This window comes from Nymphalis io, chromosome 12 (genome assembly GCF_905147045.1).
Source record: "Nymphalis io chromosome 12, ilAglIoxx1.1, whole genome shotgun sequence".
NCBI classification, from domain to species: Eukaryota; Metazoa; Arthropoda; class Insecta; order Lepidoptera; family Nymphalidae; genus Nymphalis; species Nymphalis io.
In genome coordinates this window covers 5,469,258-5,495,713 of record NC_065899.1, presented here as the reverse complement: position 1 = coordinate 5,495,713, position 26,456 = coordinate 5,469,258, and the positions used below count along the sequence as shown (strand labels likewise).

General features: G+C 31.2%; 1 protein-coding gene across 3 annotated transcripts in view; it reads left to right on the top strand.

Annotated features, from left to right (window-relative positions):
* Positions 1 to 26,456, top strand: part of LOC126772357 (leucine zipper putative tumor suppressor 2 homolog) — a 96,104-nt gene that overhangs the window by 44,116 nt on the left and 25,532 nt on the right. The window contains exon 1 of one of the 3 annotated variants that reach the window (XM_050492696.1): positions 2,335 to 2,520. The exons of the other annotated variants lie outside the window; for them this stretch is intronic. Coding sequence (XP_050348653.1) covers positions 2,500 to 2,520 — 21 coding nt within the window. The 5' untranslated portion in view covers positions 2,335 to 2,499. Of the gene's footprint in view, positions 1 to 2,334; positions 2,521 to 26,456 lie in introns of those variants that run through there. 3 annotated transcript variants of the gene reach the window in all.

The window sequence follows — 26,456 nt, the reverse complement described above, 5'->3', positions numbered from 1 at the left end:
TAGCTTTAAAGCAGCTTATCGTATACTTTTAATAAAAAAATAACATTGATTATAATACAAAATAGATATATCAAACCATAATAAAAAATATATGTGAAATACGTCAACCGTCACTAACAATCGCACGGACGCAGATTATTTTATAATACATGCTACACACAACATAATAAGTAAAGTCTTCACGCTCAGACGCTGAATTTAGCAACACTTGATATTATACTGAAACCTATTCTGTGATGATATTGCGTACAGTATAGGTTTTTGCTCTATTTACTGACACACACAAACATACTAAGTATGAACAATGGTAAGCGTAACTTGGTGTTCGTGCAACTGTATCGCGAGTTCTGTTGCAATAACGGAACGCCTCCTGTACCTCCCCTAAGCTTAAATAATATTGAGAACCAGTCGTTGTATGCAAGTATAATTTGCCCTTTAAAAGGAAGTCAATAGATTCTGTTTCAAAACGAGATGAACACTACATAAAATCATTTATCCATTTTTTAATGTGACAAATTCTGTACATAAAGAGCTCACATATTGTAACATAAGTGTTACATTTAAAATCATCAAATTCAACTTTATTTAAATGTATGTATTTTCAAGTCGTGTCGTATTTCTTGTTTCATATTACGTTTAATTAAAATTATTTAAAATGGGTATATATAATTTTATACCTTACTAGCTGCCCGTCCTAACTTGTAGGGGTAAAGTATATATTTTATCTAGTGCCAATGAGATACATACTATATGAAACATTTGCCAACCGACCTAGACTACTGTGCTAATACATCGTACAACTCATTCCACGTTTATTTAATAATTTTTAACAACTGATTCGAATTCGACATCCCAATTATTTTTAAATTGTTATTTATTAATTTAACAACATTAAAATAAATAAGAATTGTACCGTAAAATTAATCTGAAGTTGGAGTTAATTTTTTAAACTATTAGGTAAATTCCATATTATCATTTGAGTAGTGTTTGTTTGAAAATGTGAAAAACAAACAAACTACTTCTTTATAATATTAATATTATTTGCATATAGGATAAATAAATTAAATTTAATACACAGGATACTAAATTTATTCTAATTTCCACACAGCCACCTTAAATATTGTTAATCATTTAAACACCTTATTTACAAAGTCGTTTGAAAAGGCTGTTGATCGGGAGCGCTTTTTTTATTATTTTTATCTTATTAAGAATAAGAATAAATATTCACAAGAAATATGAAAAAAAGACAGCTGTTCATAAAAAAATAAATAAATATTACACGAACCTTTTTATTGCTAATTAAAAAAGATTTGTTACATAATATTGCGAACCCGTTTTCGCACTTTATTAATAGAAAGATAAAAAATATTGAGCCTACCTAACTTTTGTGAATGGCAAGGTTAATTGATGACTCATCGTTTCCTTTTAATATTTGTATGTATATTTTTTAATTCTTGACCTTCAATTTGTTAGATAATCCAAAATTGGAAAGAAATTTACTTAAATAATAAATATTACCTAACTAAATTAACTATCCTGAATTAGTAAGATGAAAAACAAAGTTCGAAAATATGCAATACTTTTTAATAGAACAGTTATTAGGTATTTCTGATAACTTTCAATTTGATCAGAAAAGGACTGTCGTTGAACTCTTGAGTTAATCGTCCAAATATTTCCAATGCTTTAGGCTAAAGACAATTCGTGAGAGCAGAAATCTCAAAACAAATCGATTCCCAGACACATCGGAAGCTGTAATTGCAAATTATTTGGTTCTGTCCATGTTTTGCTCCTTCCAGTTTTGTAAAAATATTTTTTCTTAAACTTACGAATATGTTTATAATTATTGTTATAATATTTATAATTACAATATTTTTAACTTTATGTTTTAATCGTTGTTTCTTTTTTGATTTGAAATATTATTGTTTATCAAATAAATTGAATTAAATTTTAGAAAACAATTATTTTACACCTATCTGTGGCGGGTTATTATAAATGATTATTAGAATGTTATGTAAAGTTAATAATAGGTATACTGAGATTTTTTGAAAGATTTTTTAATAATAACACATAATGAATACAGTAGATTTTAAATTATTTATGAAACGATATTATATATTATCGTTGTAGGTTTATAGGGTAGAGAAATTTGAATCAAACACGTCAGGGGTCAGGATGAACAGTGACCTCCGAACTCGAATGGTTCATTGAGCACGGCAGCTGAGCGTCACCCATTGAGTTGTGCGCCGCCATGGCGTTGTGCGCCGTTCAGTCACGGCTTAACATTGAACGCGTCACACGCGCTGGCTGAATAGTTTAATACACATTTATTTATTTTTATCGCACGCGCTTGGCGGGAATTTTGACAGTTGACATTTAGCCTTAAGATTGACATATGTTTTTTCTTGTTTTTGGTAAATAGTTCAATATTTGTCCATTAGCAGTGAAATGTTCGCTTAGTTATTCAGTTTGTATTTAGTTTACAATTTGTAAACTCGCAAGATGACATCCATATACAATGAGGTGAGTGTACGACATTTACCTGGCATTTACGTTTTTGCTTAAATTTGCTCTTTATACTGGTCTGAGGACCTGTTAGCATTGTTTTCTCATAACACATAATTTAATTATTAATGCTTGTAAAGTGAACTTTTCTAGAAATTAATTGAAGTATTTTACTTCTAAATTATAATTCATAATTATTCAAAAGTTCCGTTGTATTATTGTTGCTGTGATCAATTTCAGCAAATTGATGTAGATTGCAAAACGTTTACAAAATGTTTCGACAATGCATTGAATGAACTTTAATGCATTTCAACATTGTAACCCATACATAATCTAGGTGTCAGGAATTAACAATAGAGCGTTTGTCTATTTACGGTTGTATCCTTATGAGAATAATAAATACGGTTATTTCCTGACTTTGGCAGTTGAAACTATAGTAATGGTCTACTATGTGTACTTATTTGGATCTATAATAGCTAATTTGAATTTAGATCGTGACGATTCTAACTTCGAATGTCACATAACTATTGTCCATAGTAAAATTTAATATTCGCGTTTCGTATTCGTTCATTCTAATTAAATAAATAATAAATATATGCATACGCTATTTGGTATTTCGATCTCTAATAGGGAGTTAAATACCTTAAAAAAGTTAAAGCGCTTGATGTTAAAAATGTCAGACAATTTTTTTTCACGTCTAAACTAGAGTCGTTCACAGTCGGTGACGGCCTCAGGGGGTCTGGCATTTCGACAAAGAGAATCGTGCGTAACCTAATAATGGAATCTTTAGATTTCTGTGAATATTAATAAAAAAAAAACAAATATATGCTTTCCCATAATGCTATAAAAACCTGAAATACGAAGGAGCCGAAACGGTCACATTCCTTATATAAAAAAAGCTACGTGGATGTTATATTTTTTAAACGTATTTGTCATTAGCAATAACTGTAATAACCATTCGTTCAATTAGCTTCTTTTTAAGAAACAGAACAAGACAACGAGCTCGAATAAATTATTTTGAATGTGAAACTTTTAAAGTAACGAACATTTTTCGGACATAAGTTTTACGTTTCGTTACTCGTTATTTGTATATCTTATTATCGAGTGCAATGCACCTATTTGTAGTTGAAGGGAACCAAATGTACGGCGGCGTGTTTACATTGGCTTCGTTTACCGACTATCGTCTGTTCCCTATGAGGAATTCATTTACGACACGGGGTTTTGTTGATTCTGTTTTTAGTGCTCGCTTCATATTTTCATTTCGTTATAAAATCTCGAATTTATATTCGGTTTAAACAAAATCTTTATCTATTATCTCACTTACAGTTATTCATTTTGTAACTAATAGTATTAAGAAGGTTTAAATGGAGCTAAAATATAGTATATATATTCAACATTTGTTTTTCTTTAGTCTAAAGTAAGTTATAGATAGCTACAGTTTGTTATGAAATAAACAATCTCAGCATTTATGTAAAATTATTAAAGAAGAAAATTACATTGACGACCGACTGTTTGTCCAAAGTCAAATTTCTTTGGGATTAAGAACTACCATTTAACTTTGGTGTCCTGCTACCATAACGTTTATTAAGGCACTAAGTGCTGATGGTACAGTTGGATGCACATGACACAAAAATGTATTATAGTATAATGTAATATAAACATCTATAATAAATATAAAAATTTAATGACTATTTTAAAATAACCGTTGAATTTTTAAATTCGTCTCGAAGCCGTTGACTGTAAATATTTATCTTGATATAAAATTATTTACATAAATAAAAACTGTTTACATTTACGTTAAACATGGGATCGATTTTGTTTGCTTTAATATAACATTGCTTAAAGATTTGAGTTATCAGATAATAGAGATTGAGTTTTGACATTCGTTTTTATTTAAATTATATTCGATATTTTCTTTCTTCACGATTTTCAGTAAATGTACTTACAATAAAATCAGTTTAATTATCAAAATAATGTAATTTAAAAAAAATATTTAATTCAAGAAAATTGTAGCTGTTTCGGGAATAAGGTCGCTATAATGAACCAAAATTTTGTCTCTCCACTTCAACTTTCACCACGGAACTGTGATGATGTGCGATACCTGACATTTATTTGTTGTTTAAAAGCTCATTGGTTACTTTCGCTGTCATTATTTTATACCAATCATTGTTTTGGTTTGGAAATTATACCTCTCAACAGAGAGTTAACTTGATACACCGTTACTTAAAATGCCTTCGCCTCTTTGGTTGTTTCACGTATTAGATAAAATATGTATACTTTTACACAATATAGGTAAAATTTTGTGGGAACAATTTTGTGCATTCTAGTCAGAGGATGCTGTGTTTTTTACAATACAATTTTATTTTATCATTATAAATAATATAAAATAATCATATACATTCTTTACTCACTTCTAGACTGCAAAAGGGAACACAGAAGGCTTAACGAGGACATTCTCGCTTCGGAAAATACCCTGTCTTAATTGTTGTTAATAATTTTATTGGAAAAGCAAGGTTTTGTCTTTTTATAATTACGAATATCTCCCGAAAGAGAGAGGTCTCTAAATGTTAGTTGTTGTTTTATTCGCAATACGATCTTTAAACTTTTTCCTAATAACATCATTTAAGAAAAAATAAAAAACACGAGTGCTTTTAATAAATGAAATAATAAAATTATTTATTATTAGCCAGTGTCACTAGGGATGATGTAAGGATTCTAACAGTACCCTATACACCAAAATCTGTTCAGGCATTTATAAGTTATGGTGAAAATCCCATGCATATGCAATCATGTAAACATTACAATCTTTTTTTCGGCAGTCGTGTAATAAATAATCTATGAACTTAGGTAGGGTATAGTCTCATCTAATCAAAAGAAACAAATCAACTAATCAAAAGAAAAAATACTTAATGTACCTAAAGCTATTATTCAAAAAAAAATTACAGAATATAAAACACGGGCGATGATAACACATTTTAAAACAGTCATTGATATTTTAAACAACAGATTTCAGACAGAGAACAGACAGCCTACAAATTATAAAACAAAGCCCATTTATTTCTGGGCAAAGGGCTCGTCTCTTATTGAAATAACGGCTTGGAGTCTTATCCATTACTTCTACTACAAACATCCAACAGATGAAAACAACAATATTAAGATTAATTATAATCCTAGCTTTTGATCTTATATGATTTTAACATTACTTGTTAAAACAAATAATTTTATATCTATATAAAGCTGTTTTCACAATGTCGACTTGTAACAAAATGTACAAAATTAGTTTTATTATATACACATTTTTGTAAGTTATAACTAAAAATAATGAATAATTTGCATTTGCACAATTTTATTTAACAATTACGATTTTTTTTAAACCTTTCCTATAAATATTACTGGCAATATATCTTGTAGGCATAGCTAGTTTTTCGATATTGCTTATATAAAACACGCAATTAATATTCCTGTAAAATGACACAATTAGTATTTAACAATTATATGATGTATAAATGACATAGATACTTATATATTAACAAAGCCTGTCGTTAACAATGAAAGTATTTCAAAACGTTTAACGTTAGCGATAGTAAGTAGAACTAATTAAAATTATAAGTCAAAGGTAAAAAGTCAATTATAGTTTGAATTAGAAAATACGGAAGTGGTGAGTTTCTGACGTTCTCTGGATGCAAATACCACGCCGCTGTAAGTAGAACTCGCCTGACCATGCCATGGTATGTTATGGAGGATGACGCCATCCATGAGTCATGCCGTCAGATGGTTCCAATCACAGCCTCCTTTCTAGCTCAAGCCCGAAATATATGATTTATGACTTCGGATGATTTACGGATACTCAATTGAAGGATACTTAAACTTATATCAGATATAGTTAAATATATTTTAATTATTGAGAAACTTCTGCTCACAATTTTCATATACTTTATAAACACATAATCGACTTAAATATAAACAAGCGGCTTAAGATGACATTTTAAAACAATATATGTGATTAACATTTGTATGATATATTTTCAGATATAGGTTTTGTCGAAATACATATTAAGATTAACAATTTCATTTATATATAAAACATATAACGGCATAATGCTTAGATTTATTTGTCTCTTGTTTGTAACGTGTTTTATAATTTAAAAATTCTTCGTTCGAAAAGAAATCTATAAACATGAGTGTGTTGTGATCATAATTTATGGTAAAATCCTAATTCATGCAACACAGTAACCTCCATATAAAGTTCTATTTCATTCACAGCCGGTTTTATGGCTATTGGTCTGTTATAGTATTTATGATTTCAGGTCATCAGATTTCATTACAAATTTAATGGTCTTGCTAAAAGCATTAACTTATTGAACGATTATTAATATTGTTATTATCAATTTTCATATCTAGGTACTACACTGGCCGCCAAAAAAATCGACCCACCCGTATTTTTTTACTTACAAAGTTGTTATCTTAACTATGCGACGACCTAGGTGGATTGTTTTACTTATGGGACATACATTTAACATTTTATTACCCACTCGATATTGATTTGGAGGAGTTGTAAGTGTTATTGAGGATATTTGGAATATTTTTAAAGTATTGATAAGAAAACGTTACTTTGTGCACAAAGTGCATGGTTAGTTTATTTCCAGTTCTTAACGCGGAGTCATCTCGGTTCGATGTTTATTATTGATTAAGTGTATGAAACTTTGTTGAAACAATAATTTTAATAAGTTTAAACATAAAAAATGGATACTACTGAAGCAGAAGCTGCTCAAGTCGTAGCTCTTATTCATGAGGGGTTAAGTCAGCGAAATGTGGCTAGAACACTAAAATTAAGTCGTTCAGCGGTGCGAAGAGTGTACAAACGCTACTTGGAGACTGGGGAGTATCGCCGGAGACCAGGATCTGGCAGGGGGCGTGTCACGAACCCGACCGATGACCGTTTTATTGGTTTGACGTCTTTAAGAAACCGACATCTTTCGGCTGTTGACGTTCAAGGTAGACTCCGAGAAAGTCGTGGAGTGTCTGTGAGTGAAAATACTGTAAGAAGAAGACTTCGAGAGCAAAACTTAACCCCTCACAAGCCAGCAACAGGACCAAAACTCACAGCATCCCATCGACAAGCAAGACTACAATTTGCTAGGCAGCACGTCGATTGGACACTGGACCAATGGGAGACAGTATTGTTCAGTGATGAAAGCCGAATGTCTCTAGTAGGCTCTGATGGACGACGTAACGTCATGCGAAGGCCAGGAGAACGCTACTCTCAGTGTTGCATTCGAGAAACAGTCCGATTTGGTGGAGGCTCTACAATGTTTTGGGGAGGTATTTCTTTGACGGGACGCACAGAGCTGGTTTTTTTCCGTAATCGTGCTGTTAATGCTGAAACTTACATAACGGACATTCTGGAGCCTCATGTGATGCCTTACGCTGGATATATTGGGGATAATTTCCAACTTATGCACGACAACGCACGACCTCACGTCGCTAGAATTGTTAAAGACTATCTCAGGGAAGTCGAAATTCCAGTTATGCAGTGGCCAGCCAATAGTCCGGACGTAAACCCGATAGAGCACCTCTGGGACCAGCTAAAACGTACGGTTCGAGCACGAAATCCAATTCCAGAAACCCTAAATCAACTGGAAGCTGCCCAAACTGAAGAATGGCAACGGACCCCACAGGAAGACATTAAAAAGCTAATCAGGTCACTTAATAGGCGTATGCAGGCAGTGATTAGGTCAAGAGGAGGAAACACTCCCTATTAAAGTAAGATTTAGGCACCCAAATTTAAAAACAAACGGCATAATCGTTTTGTACACAAAAAAATAAAATTGCGTAAAATTTTGTGTTTTCGTGTTTTGTCACATATTTACCTAAAAACCTATTTTTTGCGCACTATTTCTGTTTTTGTACAATCCTACAATTGCATTTTTTCATTATCAATCTTAAAAATATAAATATGTGGTAGTTTAAAACCATACGATAGCTTTTTTACAAAAAATTTAGATGGGTCGATTTTTTTGGAGGCCAGTGTAGTTTCTTAAATTGGAATTAAAGCTAGCGATGAAGGTAGTGATCTCAAAGATGTCATCATGTAATCATCATATACATTAAAATGACTAGTACTGCTTGGTGATAAATTAAGGATACTTCAGTATGATCACAGCGTAGTAACAGAGATAAACTATATTATCTTGGTCGTTATATGTTATAATGACCATGACATTACAATAGCAAGTTTTGTCAAACAAATGGATCGTGTTTATTTTTATTAAACGTAATGCTTTGTACGTGCTTTACACGATTTAATAATTTATTTAATTATTACTTTTAAATATTGTTGCAATACGTACGACTATATCAGCTTGTTGCGTATAATTTTGTATTTTGATTCTTACAGACATAAATTATATGGCTTAATAAAATTACTCTCCAAGTTAACAATTATAACGAAATTACAGGAGCTAAGATTGCAAATTATTTAAAAAATCATAATAGTGCAAAATCACGGTCGAAACAGATCTAGCTTTACAATTAGAGCAAATCGTTCTATGTGTATGAGTCATCACGTAAAAAACAGCCTTCGTTTTGTTTCGGTGCTGCCCACAATGAAGCCTTAGTAGGCAGTTAGGAATTCGCACAGTATCCATTATGCCAAATTTAATACCCATTTTAAAATTACCATCTTGTGAAATTGTATCATTCTATAACAAACATTGGTTATTTTGTAGAACTGATTTTGTATTATATTTATGCTTACTGAATATACGTAGATTAATCTATTTTTTATGTAAGGCCTTAGTTAAATGAAATTTATAGACGCTTACATTCAATTTGAAACAATTACTGTCGATTACATAGGTTTAAATTATTGAGTATCGTCCAATAAATCAGCTTGCTTACAATTACATGTCTTCTATATTTACGATTAGACGTGGAACTCGTGGGAGCCTTCTCGCTCGAACACCGTGACGGTTGACTGATGTTACGAATGAGAAACAAATCAATGACACGCATTGTGCAGCTTTGAAGAGACTTAAATAAAGACTTGTTGTGTATTCAATAATTAGTCTATGCCAAAACAGCCTCAAAGAAACAACCGTCAAGACAATCGAAATAACTATGATGCAAGAACAAACGAAAGTATTTGTTCGTTTTATGCTAATAGCTCAAGCAGTAAATTGTTTAATTTATCATCCGATTGAGAGTATGTAAACAAAAGGCTTATTTACATTTTAGTATTTAAATAATAAATCTTTCAGATAGCATCTATTTAATAAAATAATTTATAAATATGATTTTATATTTTTTATATGATTATATATATATATATATATATATATATATATTAAAGCATTTAAATTTAATTCAAAATTTTAATTTCATTTATAAAACACAATCGAATATTTTTTGTATAATCAAAGGTTTAAAAAGATTCGATTTTACGGATTTACTTAGAATTGGATCCGACCGAACCGAAACAGCCTGTGAATGTCCCACTGCTGGGCTAAAGGCCTCCTCTCCTCATTTTGAGGAGAAGGTTTGGAGCTTATTCCACCACGCTTCTCCAATGCGGGTTGGTGGAATACACATGTGGCAGAATTTCAGTGAAATTAGACACATGCAGGTTTCCTCACGATGTTTTCCTTCACCGTAAAGCACGAGATGAATTATAATCACAAATTAAGCACATGAAAATGATTAGAAACTAATGCGGGAAATAACGAAAATATTCTATGGATTTGTATAAACGTTTTTGCATTCGCCCACAGAGCAGGGGCCGAATTCTACTAATTTATAACGATTACGATACGTTCCCGATTCAATTCCGATCCAACTTTGAATCATCTGTATTTATTCGAATCGGAACCGAACCGATAATGTTAACATATACCGTTATGTCAAAATCAAACGTAATTGTTAAGTTTCATGGCAATAGTCGATAAATTAATTAAAGAAACGAAAAACGAAAAAACGGCAACAATCACGCTTCGATTCGATTGCGATAAAGTGATAGTAGATTTGATCTCAGTATTGATAACAAATGTTGATAGGCGTGAATAAATTTCATAGACAGACAAAAACGATTGACCTCGCCAGCTTATTGACAAACTTAATTTTGTCTCATCGTTCTTCCGGAATACGACGCCCACTAATCACTTTTTTGGTGTATTCATAATTATTGTATCATCGATTATTACTTAGATTTTTATTTTTTTTTCTCATATTAATCAATTAATTTAACATAAAATTATATCTATACCAGTTCCGTTCCAATAATTTTTTTAAAATTTTTTAGCAGAACTAAAACGTTTATAATCTTCCATTTAAAAATTTCTCTTAGGTCTAGCAACTACGGTAATAATACTCTTATTCAGCGTTATATGACGCATCATTATTGTTTCTAAATTTTGTTATATTATTGTCATATTCCAATCAAATAAAACATCAATTAATTTCGACATCATTTCGATCGAGTAACATCTAATCAACGCTTACTTATCTTTCGAACTAATCTCCTCACCACAAAATTGTGACGTTAAATATAGTAATGCAGTCTTTTGTCCACTAATACTTTCTATTTGACCTTTGCTAAATTATATAAAGGTGTGTGGAAATAGTCCAAGGCCAGCAACTGGTGGCGGATTTCAGATCCGGTGGTCACGACTTGATCTGGCTCAGTGTCCGATAATTATTACTAACAATGCTTAATTTAATTGATATTGCTTTATATCTTTATTTGAAGGGTACAGATTACACGGATACAATTTCTTGTTTGTAATTAATGAAAATATCTATCTAGATAAAGTTAAAGTCAGTTTTTTCCGAAAACATTTATGCTTAATATCGCGACAAGCCTTATGTTCCGATATTAAAAATATTTTATTAAAAAAAAATTATGACTATCCTCAGTCACAAAAAGCTGATTTACAAAGACCGGTCATTCAACTGGAACGTGTTTTGCATTTAAGCAGCCCCCTTTTTTTACTCAATGATGTCTTCCTTATTTAGTGTTTATAAATTAGGCAATATTTTGAAAAATGTTTATTGTTTTTATATTAATTGATAGTTTTTTTGTAAACTACCCAATGTTCTTTTATTGAATTTTAGATTTCGAGGCTAATTGAAGTCTCAATTTATAGTTACACAGGTGAATATCGAATCTGAAAGCTGACCGCTTGACCCACAGAGTGGAACAAGCATTGATGCCTTTCCGCGAGATAAGCCCGAATGTTTTATTAATCGACCCCATTGTTTTACCTGCCTTATAAGATTCTTACTTGACTATGCATGAAAATTCCTTTACATCGAAAAAATTTTTCATTTTATTTATGGATATGCATACGAGCAGATTTACCTGATAATAAAATGGCCATCTTTGCATATGGATGTTGGTTTTAGAAGATACGTTGTATATATAATTTGTTTTTTGATTAAATAAAATGTATTGTATGTATATAAATTACAAAAAAAAATTTTTATAACAATAGTTTTATTTATAGAAAGGTGTATCTATATTATTTAATTCTTGCGCTTAATACTTTAACTTGTATTTAAAACCCGGTCACTCTATGAACGTATTATTTTAATTTTTTACAATAATTAGAACAGAATAATTGAATTCAGGATCCAATAAAATACCAATTTATTTAGTAAATTCCACAGAATATCCATTTTTATGACTATTGTACAAATTTAAATTTTATTCTTGTATGTTCATCGTTCAAAATTTATTGCTTCATAGAGAAAGGTTTGTTAATATATCGTATCGTAAGGACATGCCTGTTAACATGCATGTTGTCTTCAGTTCTACGAACAAGAGACAGATCAAAATAAGACAAAGTACGTTTTGTATCTTGCAATGCATCAGACCACCAGCTATGCTCATTTACATATCTCAATGCACCAACTCGCATTACCTAGCATCCAAGTAATTAACCGTTACCTGTTTACCATTAATTTATATGATTTGAATTGCCAGACTTTTGTTGTTTGAATTTGTTTCGTATAATAGGATTTATATTTAATCGACTACATTTCTTGCAACTACTGTATGAAAGCAATAATATACTTTATAATTAAAATAGGTTCATTCGTCCCAAAAGCCAAGAGCAGCGTGAAGAATGTTCTAGAATTTACACCCTTACCACTTGTATATTTTTTTCTTCATATAATTTATTATATGGCCATATATATGGCTCAATGAAAAACATACCAATTGCCTATAAACTAGAATAGTAGAAAGATGTACAAGTAAGAGATAGAGCAAGACATTGGTCACTAAAACGTGTGAGGTTGCGTATTATTCACGCTTGTCGGTTATCTTAGCAGGTGACGTCTGTAGATTGCATCGCCTACGCTTCGCGGATTAACCATGTGCTGACAAGTCTATTTTATGCTGAAGATACGTTGGATTAACTGACAATCAAGTTATTTGAATATATGTCTGATGACATCTTAGATATTAAATCATATGAATACAATTGTATTGGCGTAGGTTATGATTAAAGTGTGATGATGCAAATAAATGATTAGAATCTTCGATTGGAAATTATTTCAGATACGTGTCCAACGCAAAAGGATGCAGCTTGCATTTTATAATAATTACTATCCATATATGTATGTGGTTTAATTGGATTTTGACTGGCTATCTATCTTAATTTGCGGAAGCTGTAGCCCGTAATACAACATTTTTAATATCATCAATATACATATTATGATGAGTTTGTAGAATAACAACATTATTCTAGTTAATTATCTTGTATTTATTACGAATTGTGAAAGTTTTATCACTTAAAACCTAAATTTAAAGCATTAACATTCATTTTGCCAATATTCAATGATTTGTAACCTTATAGCTGGTTTCAATTTCTTTACATACTATTAGAGCTGGCTAATTATCGCCCGTTAAATAGATTTCGTATATCACTCTCACTTTCTCGAACATATTAATGATTGTAATTCTCGCCGTGTTTCGAGTTCGTGATTCAGAGAGGTCGTCAGACTTTAATCAATGTGCTGAAGCTGTGCAAATATCATTTGTAAATGAATTATTTTAGTCAATATAATTCTCATGAAATACCTATAAACTTATGTCAATATCAATGTCAAATAATACGAAATGCTTAAAATATAGCTTTTAATTGCACTTTTAGATTTTGCAGAGTAACTCATGCTATTAATCGTTATAATTTAAAACGACGCATTGCATTTTTATCATTTGTCTTCTTACGATTTTGGCCAATATATGCGCCTTGGGGTAGTCCTTTTTGCCAGCACTCGCTTTTGATAATTCAATCTCTCTCAATAAGGAGAACAATGATAAACAATAAAAAATACAGCAGCACAATTCAGTGAACAATCATTAAACTGCTCTTTTGACACACGCATTTCGGTCTCTTATGAGCTATTGGTACTGCTTTTTATCGCTTCATTCCGAGTAAATATTTGTAGTCGTGACTCATTATTTATCTTTTACTTTGTATGCGAACCTTATATTGTACTTACGAACTTTATTTTTTTTATCGATTTTAAATTCTTAAGAGCGCACCTAAAGGCAGCAAAATTGCAAATTTCTCGGCGCGCGATCTCATTTCTATGCTTTTTTTTGTCTAAAACGACAGTATTATTGTATTTAATTTATTTATTTTTCACATTGCACATATTTTACAAAGTATTCTGAAGATTATGGTACAGTTCTTCTTAGTATAACATAATAATTAATACAAATCGCTTTTTGTAGTCCTCTCGCGTCGACATGCGACAGTTGTTTTTCCTATACAAATTAAATAAAAGATTAAAAATTGGGTTCATAACCCCTCTTAAGTCGAACAACTTAATGTTAAAAGAGTTAATCTTTATTGACATAACGTGATTGAAACGTCGCAGTTTTATTAACTTCGTTCCGCTTCCTTAGAATCATTCAAATCTTGATCATTCAAACAAAATAAACTTACCTTAGGACCTAACTTATAAACGATATAAGTAAGCACCTAACGTTGATTAAAGGATATTTCATTAAATATATATTTATTTCTTTCTGTCATCATGGATTCCATATTTGAAAGAACTAATCACTCCCTAAACATTATTTATAGGTAAAGCCTTAAAATGTATTATATAAAAATTTTAAATAATAGCGATAAATATATGTATAACGTTCACACATTTTTGTAAAACACTGTTCGTCATTACATCCTTATAAAAATATCTTCAAGCCGTTTAATAGTTCTTCTATACATTTCGGCGTTAACGTATTCTGAATATTTATTACGACGCGATTCGCAATCAATTAAGCTTGCGACATTTTAATTTTATTACCTTGGCTCTCTTTATATGGATTCCTTTATTCTTGTTCACAATAAATCTCGTAACAGCTTGACGAAGTTTATTATTCCTTTTTAATATTTATTTTCAGTCGTTTTTAAGTAATTCCATCAATTGTATATCAGACCACTTTAACATGAAGAGTTCTTAAATAACGAACAGTTGAATAAAAAATCTTAAAGCATCGAAACCTCTATGTCTATAGCAATAAGAAACAAGATTATGAACATGAATTGCTACTTTTATGTACGAAACCTCATTTAAATTAAACGGAACAAATACAAGTTAAACATATATGTAGTTTATGCGCCTATTGATTTATTAGCGAGTAGTCCATTGTTCTCATAGATTTTTCAAACAAAACACGTATAATGACCCAGCCTTTTGTTTAATAAAGAGGTTGTTTTATTGAAATGCAAATATTTGTTCATTGTTGATTTATTAGATGAATCGGAGTTAATAATAAACGGTGACGTTTTTTAATATAAATATTTGATTAAAAAAATGTTGTTATTTTAACGAGAATTTATGATTATAATTAAGAAGAAATTAAAGGTGTTGTGTTTAGATAAAGTAACATAACAAATTAAAATTTTAACAAAAAATGTTATATATAATTCAATAAAAAAATATTCATGGGCTTATTTCTTTATTATTTAAAATTAATTATTTAAAAAATGGTTCGATAATAACAAATGGAAATGTTAACTTATTAATAAATAAATTAAAAGAAATCATTAGAAATAATGGATACGAAATAATGGAACTTAATTAAAAAGTTACAAGTTGTACGAAATACACATGATATACGTATGAGTTGCATTATGTTACTTATATAAATATAATATGATACAAACGCCCATAGTGGGCGGGTCTTAACAATGCTTTTGAGATAATTGTGCAAAGCCGCTCACGTATATGACTCCATGATCCAAAAGTCTGATTAATAGTAATCCTATAGTTTCGTAACGATTTCTTTCATAATGCTCAGACTTTAAAGTTTTTCACATTAATTATATTATATTGCAATAATCAATTTTATGCTTTTCAAATTAGATGGAACAATCTCTTATGCATATTTATTTCTACAGAATGAACGAAATCGTGTTCAATATATTCTAAGCTATCAATTCTTAACTTAAAATAATATTAAAGTTAATTTCAAAGAAAAGTTATCATTAAAACAAACATTTTCATTTTTAAAATTACACCTTTATTGATTATAAGTATATCATTGGACTTGTTGAAGTTAGAATAGTGACCATTGTTTTTATCGTGAGTACCATCATACTTTAACATTTCGTTTTCAGTTTTTGATTCTTGATTGGACGAATGGCTCTGAACCTCTATATTTTACATGGGCTACCTGATAGTAAGTGGTCACCAACGCCCTTAGACATTGGCATTGTAAGAAATGTCAACCATCGCTTACATAGCCAACTCGCCACTAACCTTGGGACCTAAGATTTTATGTCCCTTGTGACTGTAATTACATTAGTTCACTCACCCTTCAAACCGGAACGCAACAATACCAAGTACTGCTGTTTTGCGGTAGAATATCTAATGAGTGGGTGGTACCTACCCAGACGAACCTTAAGCCCTACCACCAGTAAAATGTTCCATATAAAACATCATCGTATGGGAACTGACATTTAGTAAACGGATTCAAAGTAATAAAGAAGTTTTGATTGAACTACAATGGAAAGTAACGAATCCTATTTATAACGTCAAATCAACAATGCTTGAATTACTAAATTGTATTTTGTGAATTTGAAAAAGGTTTGTGTTGATCGTGAGCGTTTAATCGGATTGCTTGTATTCACGTCACGAAGTGAACCACATTTGTGCCAAGGTCCTACATATCGCTAATGTGGTCTGGGCGCCAATAACTCCTGACGTCGAGTATGCTCAAATTTATAATATAAAAAATAACAGTAACATACATACTCATATGTGCCCGACTATGTGCATATGTGCAACTATAAATAAATATATGTAAAAATATTTATTTAAATACAATATTATAACAATTTTATTCATCAAAAATCATCATTATAAGAATATCGTCTTTGATCTTGTGGTTTCTTTTTTGCAAAATGGCTTACAATGATCTGATCTTTCTGAATTAAAAATACCATCGAAATATATGCAGCAATATTAAAATTAAGGAATTGTTAATGATCCTATGCATTGTATTCCCAATACTTGTTTCCGTTTGTTTAACAGCCACATTCGACAACTTTCTCTGGCACATAAAAATTGACGTGTGACCTGATCGGACCATCTATCGATTGTATTATCACATGTAAAAACGAACACAGCTCGTATGAAACCGGCCTGAACCATGCGCCCGCTCAGTTGAGGACACATCTGCATTTCCTTTTGGATAGCACTTAATTTTATAGTGTTGAGTGTTAGCATGCCATTGCCATGTTATGTGATTTATTGTAAATGAAAACCAAACATTTATGTAAAGATTAAATATTAACGTTGGGGAACGGTGTTAAAATATCTACTCGTTCTTTGGTGGTAAAATTCTGTGTAGTGATTATGAAGAGTACATCGCATTTTAAAAAAAAGTATAAATGGTTTCTACATATAAGGTAAATTAATCTTTACAATTTATGCTAGATGCCATTTCTTAATTTTAGATACCATATTAGGAGTTAATAAAGTTATAATTTGGCTCTTTCATGTATATCTACACTTTAAATTATGGCAGAATAACATCAAAAAGTTAAAATAAATGTACGTTTACAGTAACGAGTGCTATTACAAGGAATAGTAGATGACAGCTTTGTTGATGCTTTCGACACGTTCAGGAATTACGTGACGATTATAGTCCTCATATTTTAAATATTCGTTCTAACATGAAAATCAACAGTTATATAGAAATCATCGGTATGGCTTTTGATTTTTGAAATCTACTACCTACTTGGAAAAAAAACATCCGCGGGACCTTAAACGGGCCGGTTGGCGTGGTTGGTAGATACTTGCCTTTCATGCTGAAGGTTGTGGGTTCGATTCCCACCCAGGACAGACATTTTGTGCATGAACATGTCTGTTTGTTTCGAGTCTGGGTGTAATTATCTATATAAGTATGTATTTACAAAAGAAAAGTAATATATGTAGTATAACAGTTGTCTGATTTCCATAGTACAAGCTCTGCTTAGTTTGGGATCAGATGGGTGAATAATGTCCCAGGATATTTATTATTAAAGGGAAAAAATAAATACTCTCCAATTCTTGCATCTTAAAATTCCATTCCCTTAAAGCGTATCGCTTAATGATTAAAAAGCAATAAGGGTCAAATCATTTCTAAAAACATGGACGCTCGAATTGCGGAACGCTCAGGCAGATGTTTAGGATAAAAACATCTGCCAGGCACGTGCGACCGTCAGTTTCAATAATGAAATATAAAAGACCACTCAGAGTACATTACACTCCCTTGGTATATGAATAAATAAATTAAGGGTAAAATGTTGTAAAATTAAAGTAACAATATGATAGTATTATAAGTAAAACTAAAAAAAGCTATACATTTTAAATGAATTTGGTGCTATTTTATAGTGACTTTCATTGATTATTATTTTAATACTATTATTGATGTTTCCGAACCTTGTGACTTTTTTCTGATTTCTTTTGTATTGACAATGCGACTACGAATGTTGGGGTTTCCGATTTCCAAAAACCTGTCTTCATAATAATCAACTGAGAATTAAATAATTTTTTACCCTTTATTACTCTTTATTACCATTTAAAAGTATTTTTTTAACAAAAATAATGAGTTTTTCTTGAATATTGTCATTTTTTAATTGTATGGATTGAGTTATCGCTTTACTTACACCTGCAGTTGCGTGTTAACTGCAAAACTTTCGTTCATGATCGGAATGCAAATCACTGTCTGCTGACTCCCTATGGCGTGTGTAAGCAACAATAAACGAGAATCACCGAATATACACTAATTTGTTTAATTGTAAGCCTGAGATATAGCCGGCGGTCGTTTAAAAAATCTCATGTTTGCAAAAATAACTGGCTAATACGCAAAAACACGTGTATCTTGCGTGTAAGAAACAGCGTGGGAGATGCCTCGGGGTGTCGCAAAACTGGTCCATTTTATTTGGATAATCATTTAGTCGTGCAAGTTTGGGGTTTGCTCGTCTTAGAATAGACATGTGTGGGCGAAACTTGTGTTGCCATTTAAGCTAGGTATTTTGAAAGTTGTAAAGTATTCACGATTTCCCTTACCCAAAATATACCTTTGTTAAGTAAATTAGTACTTAATTAGTCTTATTTATTAAGATACAAATCAGTATTTAAGGGTTTAAATACTGCACTCAAATAATCCATGTGTGTATATCGCAATAATTTTGTATAACAGAAACACTTTCAAGCTCCATTCGCGATCAATCTAAAGATTAGCATCAAGAAAATCGTACAGTAGATAAAATTACATACAAAGCGAAACGTTCACACGAAAACAGCTCACATTATACGCGCTAAATGTACAACTGTAACGAATACCGTTGATTCCACTTCTTACTATATATTATAATGTTTCTAATCTCTTCCACCCATAAATCCATACTATAAATGGAATTACAAGACGTATTATTCCTCAGCTTACACTTTACGCTATTCAATAGCGATTTAAAATATCTAATGCCCAGGGGAAACAGGCTGGATATTATACTGCCCAACACAGCGCCTTATGCAGTAAATACGATAACTGTAATCTCTCTGCGACTAAATCCCGCGACTAATAAAGTAATAAATGCATAGCACTCGACGCGTATCACATTTATATTCCACTTATAGTCACCAGCATTCTAAACGTTGTAATTTCTTATACGCCGATATAGTTCTTAAAGTGTAAACTAATAAATACGAAAATTGATTGCATATTGGAAATTTGATAGAGAGTGCGGTAAAGTGTTCAGTAGAACAGGTAGGGCTAATAGTTTAAGCAGCGGTGATTCCATAAGATTGTCTAATAAATCACAGGAGCCACCCAGCTAGTGCGCGATGTGGGTCGACCGCAGATCCGTTTTGAGATTCACCGCGAACATTTCACATAAATATACCTTATATACCATATCTTATATGCGTTGACATTGTTGGAACTGTGTCACTAGAAAACGCATCAGACCTTATACGGGAACGTGTATTTACAATGCACAAACCAACTCACGCATAAACCACTTCTAAGATGTTTTTCGTAAAATCGTGCCATCAAAAGGAAACATGTTTAAGGTTTATATTATTTTTATAGTTGCAGTAAAGTGTAGGCGACATCTCAGTTTAGACGTTGTTACATTATGACAAAAGTAGAATATATGTGTATAACAGCAAATCCCGTCTTTCCTCCTAACACCATTACATACAAATGCGACGTCTGTATTACTTGAGATCAAGTGAAGGGTCTGAAGTGGTCTACTTTTATTGAAAAGATCGATTTCACCTCATGGATTGAGACCTCAACTCTTCTTGCACGTTCTTGTTTCTTAACAACACATTCCTGATCGAATGATAGCAGTTAAAGTCGTCTACTGCGAATAATGCTATTTTAAATTAAATTTTCGTTGTATAGATGTAATAAAAATTACATATATTTATAATATTAGTTCGTCGAGCATATAAAATTGCTTTCACTCTGTTTATTTGTCGGATATGTGTAAGATTCTTCAACGCGTTAAATCACAGATCGCGGGCCTATGATTACTTACCACCAACCCACCAACACTTTCGTTGTAATACCACTAATGCTACATCGCCTGTGCTGTCATTGCTTAGCAACTATTCATTATCTGTCTGTAAAACCAGGCTACAACAATTTGCAATGATACTTCGAACGTCAGGTTACGATGCAAAATGACCGTGTAAACATGCTAATATTTTCTTTATACTCTTTATCGTTTAATATTTCTATTGAATATACATGGTTTATATTCGTTCTGCTTACTTTTCTTATCTTCATTTTCTACTCAGGTAGCAATTCTGTGATAGGAACGGGATGGATCTTAAAACACGTGGACTTTAAACGGTGATTATGCCAAGGAAGTCCGAGCAAGCGTAGTAATTAATTTGTGTTTATAATTCATCCAATGCTTAAAGAAAACGTTCGTGAGAAACGTTAACATGACGTACCAAATTCTGTGACATATATATATATCTATTAACTCGTAGTGGCAACAAGATGGAATAAGCACCAAACCTTATGCTTCATCATGTTATGGTCATGATAATGTTAGCGTACTTTGTGAGAGAACCGTGAATCGGAATTTGCCACGAAAATTTTCTTTTAAAAGAATAAGTTATTAGTTTTCGCCACCGTGTTATGTATTCGGTAAAAAAATTCAACCGATTTCATCAAAATCGATTCAATGGTTTAGCCTTGAAAGCGTACAGAGTACAGAGTTACTCTCGCCTTTATAATATTATATTAGTATAAGTAGATGTGCATTATCCTGGTTTTCAATAGACAGGTGAAGAAAAAATCAATTTACTAAAGCTAACTTATTCTCTCATTTCTTTCGCATTAGAAATGGATTTAAAATTACACTTATAAACTATTGTAGTCTTGTGATAAACTTTTGATTTAATGCCATTTTTCACTTTAAAAATAAATAAGTGTTATTTTTAATACCATGTATTTTGAGGGCTATCTTAAACAAGACTATTTATGATCAAAACATATTCGCTCTAGTAATTGTTTTATACATAAATATTAGTAAACTGTCATATCTACAATCTCGTCTCGTTCTACAACTATTCTATCTATTTGTTATACGATGAATCCAATTTACAGACGCTATGCGTTTTTATTGTATACTTTTTAATAATTGTTATCCTTGCATGTTGCAATATATACTTATATCTTGTATAAATAGATAAGTTAATAAATATAATAATACAGTTTTATCTATTATAAAGAGTTTCGAGGCTGTTATAATTTCAAATAACTATAATCAAAACATGTCGAAGCTATCTATTATTAATATTAAGCTCTTTTTATATGTTCGTCTGGTTAGTTAAGGCACCACCCACTTATTCTAACGCTAAACATCAATACTTTATATTGTTGTGTTCCGGTTGAAATGATGAGTAAGCCGTTGTAATTACAGCCACAAGGAACATCTCATCTTAGTTCCCATCGTTGGTGTGTGTAGATGGTGGTTACCACTGTATTATTATCACTGTAAGTCTTTAGAATTATTTATCGATCAATTCACTATACACGTATTAATGATGACAGAGGTATCAGGCATAGACCCTACTCATATACTACATAGACTTCTGGCGTACTGACAAATATTATCATCTATAATAAGAGATGTAGAACTAATCAAAGTCATTGAGATAACACCATAGACAATTTATTGTTTTGACATATTCCTAAAATACCATTTACCATCAGGTGGTCCGCTCTAGTATATATAAAAAAGTATGAAACAAGTTAAATTAAACATTATATATTGAATTATTTTAAGCTTGTCGTCTATAACTTGGTCTAAACTTCAATCTGCAATGTAACACCAATGCTTTCTCACGGATAACCCAGTAATGTGCAAGTGCCTACAGCTGGTGGAAAAAGCATTCGTTACACACAAAATGGTGTTGCGATATTATCATGTTTGTTTATTATTTCCTGGTTTTAATTAAAACGAAACAATAAAATATACATCACATTGTAAATTGGAAACTAATAAATTACACAAATACCTTTTCCTTTAATATAAATCTTTTTCTTTTTATATATATATATATATATACAGAAATATATATATATATATATATATATATATATATATATATATATATATATATAGTGCTCATAGCACTAGACAATGAGAAGTTGCTTCTTGCTTATTCTATCTCGCTGCACAAACGAGTGTTGTTTGATACACTTGTATCACAATTTCATTTGAGACATGCATATTTCTACACAATGTTTCGCGAAATTAATTTTAAACACAAATTAAAAACTTGATCATTCAGTGGTGCTTGTTCTTATTTGAATCTGCAATCTTCAGTTAAGATTCAGGTTTTTTTACCGCTGAGCCATCTCTGCTCAAAATAAAAATGCATACGCCATTTTAAAATATTATATGCACGTATAAATACATTTAACAAAAATACATAAAATATTCCCACGGGAAAGTTAAAAACTATAACGTCATGTCCAAAATCCAGACGTAAACGATTAAGATACAGATTGTTTACTATATAACATTTTAATGCTCAACCCTAAACAATTCAAAACATTAAAAGGTCATTAAAATATGTTATTGTATACTGTAATTTTATATTATAAAAAAAAAACACAAAAATAAATAGCTATTTAAATTAGACGTTTATGTTTTCAAGAAATTATATCCTGACGCTAAGTAAAAGTTGTATCTAACTTTTACTAAAAACCCTCAGTTATCATAACAAGTGGACACCAAGTGTCGATCGTACTGCAGCTCCATTTCATTGCCGGTGGAAATAATTATATTTGCTTATCTAATGCTAATATTTAACAGTTCCCAGTAATCACAAATATCTCCACACTTTCACCATTCGCATATTGATTTTAAATGTTAAACTGAAATTTATCTTAGCTTATAATATCTGTATACAAATACGACAGCGTGGAATGATAGGAACATAAAAGTTAAACTAAACGAAAAGATCGTTTAAAATTTACATTCGATTTCGTCATCAGCCACAAATCACGTTGTTTCTTATTATAAATAAGACTACATATGATAATTGAAATATCTCATCTAGTTAAAACTGTTGCAAAGGTTACTCGTCAAAAAACTTCATTGTCATGTACGTGTCAGCCAACAAAGCGTGACCGAGTATGATCCTTCTCGCTAACTGTAGAGGCCTTTAAACAATTGTGGGATTTTACGGACTGTTACAGACCTACAAGTAGTTACTTCTAAAGAATGTTTACAAAAATTTAAAAAAATATATAATTGTGAATTATGTGTATTGTAATTGTATTTAAAGGTTTTTAACTAAAGTATTGATACTGATGATGATAATCATGTTCTCCTGCTTTTCCTGACTGATACTATGGCGGAGGTTTCAACGGAATGCACACGTCACACACGTGTGATACAGTCAAACATAAGTGCACTCTTTATTCACTTTCTCTCATAGTCCAACAAGAACGACAGGTATGCGAAATATCAACGTATTAACAAGCTTTTCTAGGTATCAGAATATAACACTACCGACTAAAGAGTTCAACAGTCTGAACTGCTCCTGGAATCCAAGAGTTTCTTGACATATCTAACTCCATTTTCCCCTCCGTCTTCTACCTGTGTATAACAAATTAATAATAATAATAATATCCTGGGACATTATTCACACACGGCCATCTGATCCCAAATTAAGCAGAGCTTGTGCTATGGAAACCAGACAACTGATATACTACATATACTACTTTTCTTTTGTAAATACATACTTATATAGATAATTACACTCATTAATCATAACTTTATATGCCATATAAAATGTCAACTTAACTTATGGATATGTCTATGTCTAAACTATTAGTGTTATTGAAAGCAGCCATTATTTCCACCGATCGATCATGCGATTTATATTGACCGCGGTATTATGATTACAGCGACGTTTATTGATTTTATCATTAATACCAGCTTAGTTGATGATGGGAACTTATTAGGCTAGAAAATTGTGCGTGTTACGAATATTTATAGCCGTAATCATTTAAGCTGAGTTAAGCCTAATATAATATTTAAGTCTTGTTACGGTATGCAAATGTAAGTTCTTTAGTTTTATTATACCATCCATATTTAGCTTAGAAGATTCATTATATGGCACATATAGGCACTAAAAACTATTAACAAAACACAATGTTTTTTAGATCAATGTTACGAGTAATAGTTTTTAGTAATTAGTTTTATCTGGTACAGCTAACCTTCGGTTATACAATATTACATTTTTAAAATTATATTTCTTTATTCTTATTTTATTATTAGCGATAGATAATACAGGGTTAACGTTAATTGTAGTTAAGTCGAGTTAAAGTTGTGTCAAGGTGCAGCTATGAGAGTGATTGGTTTGATTTGCGCATACACTTATGCACTATCTCTGTCTCTTCTGCGTAGTTGGCTTGTCTTTTCTGAGATAGGCCGATGTTGCCGAAATCCTAAGGTTTCATATTATCTGTGAATGAAATTATGAAAAATTATTTATTTATAGTTAGTATACAATGTACTACTAATTGTTTTAACTTAGTTTTTCTCTGTGAGAATACATGTCTTTACATCTAGAACGGGATTGGATAGAATTTTTATAAAAGTAGCTAACAGTAGGTACCACTCAATCAAAAGTCATATCACCAAACAATGGTATTTCTTATAAAATCTGTAACAATGTTGCTGTTCTGGAAAAATAATTCAATTCACCCTAAATTCATGAACATAAATTTTATAAAAAATCTAATTATGTTTCTACATCCTTGTCTTATGTCTGAATATTTTAGTATTATAAATGTCAATAGCACCTTACTAAATGTGGGGTATGGATTCCTTACGTGCAATTAGTTAACAGGTAACTGCACAGGAATCAACTATAAAACCAGCGCAGCTCGTGCTCGGTTTAGCGGTTCCTACGGTGCGACAATTCCATCCCAGTTTTTTACACCTGACATACCAGCTCAATGGTTTGTTCGACATCGGTGCCTGCGAGATATTTCTTCTTAAACTCGACATTCCGCTTGATTGATCATGCTTTACCAATGTGTCCGCTTGAACTTCGCTTTTGTCATTTTCAGTGATTGCATTTGTGTGAATTTATTTATAACTTTCACGGCATCAAAAACCAAAAACTTGTTATGCTAGCTGTTTATATATATCTCATAATTTACTAGGTTGGCTATTTTTATATATTCAAATGTATAGTATTTATAGTAAATACCATGTTCACTTTTCTTTTAAGGTAGGAATTGTTTAATAAAAAACAAGATATCTCTGGAACTGTAAAAGAAGGATTGCCAAATTTTTTATTTTTATATATTGGAGCGATAACACTTAGAAGATTGTTATTATTGTTAAGATGACTGTTATTAGGCTGAAAGCGTTTAAAGCTATAACTACAGTAATATTATTAATTATAATTACCTTGAAAATGAGGACATTAAAATCATCAGTTTCCATATTTCTTAACTCGTATACACGATACATCTAGCCTTGTTCCAAACAACACAAAAAAGCAACCAGTGACTGTGATCTGTTAAGTAGTCTTTTTGTATAGATTTTGTATCGAGTTTGTTCTTGAAACGAACGCAGTTTTCATTCATGAATAACAAATAAAAAACAATAATTTGTTTTAAAAGGTGTGCTTGGGTAAGCTTCTAAAATTGTGTATAGGGATATAGGTATCATGCTATGCTAAGTAAATATTTTATTAAAATATATTTAAGCTATTAAAATTAATATGATTAAATGCTAGGCCCATATGAAGATCAGACCGTTATAGACATTTTATATTAAACGAATTAGAAAGCATTAACTAGGAACGGGATGTTAATCTTTAATTAGTAATTAATTGACAGTAAAATTGTTTGATAATCGCGACCGACCGTTAATTTTTATTACTCGACGAATTAT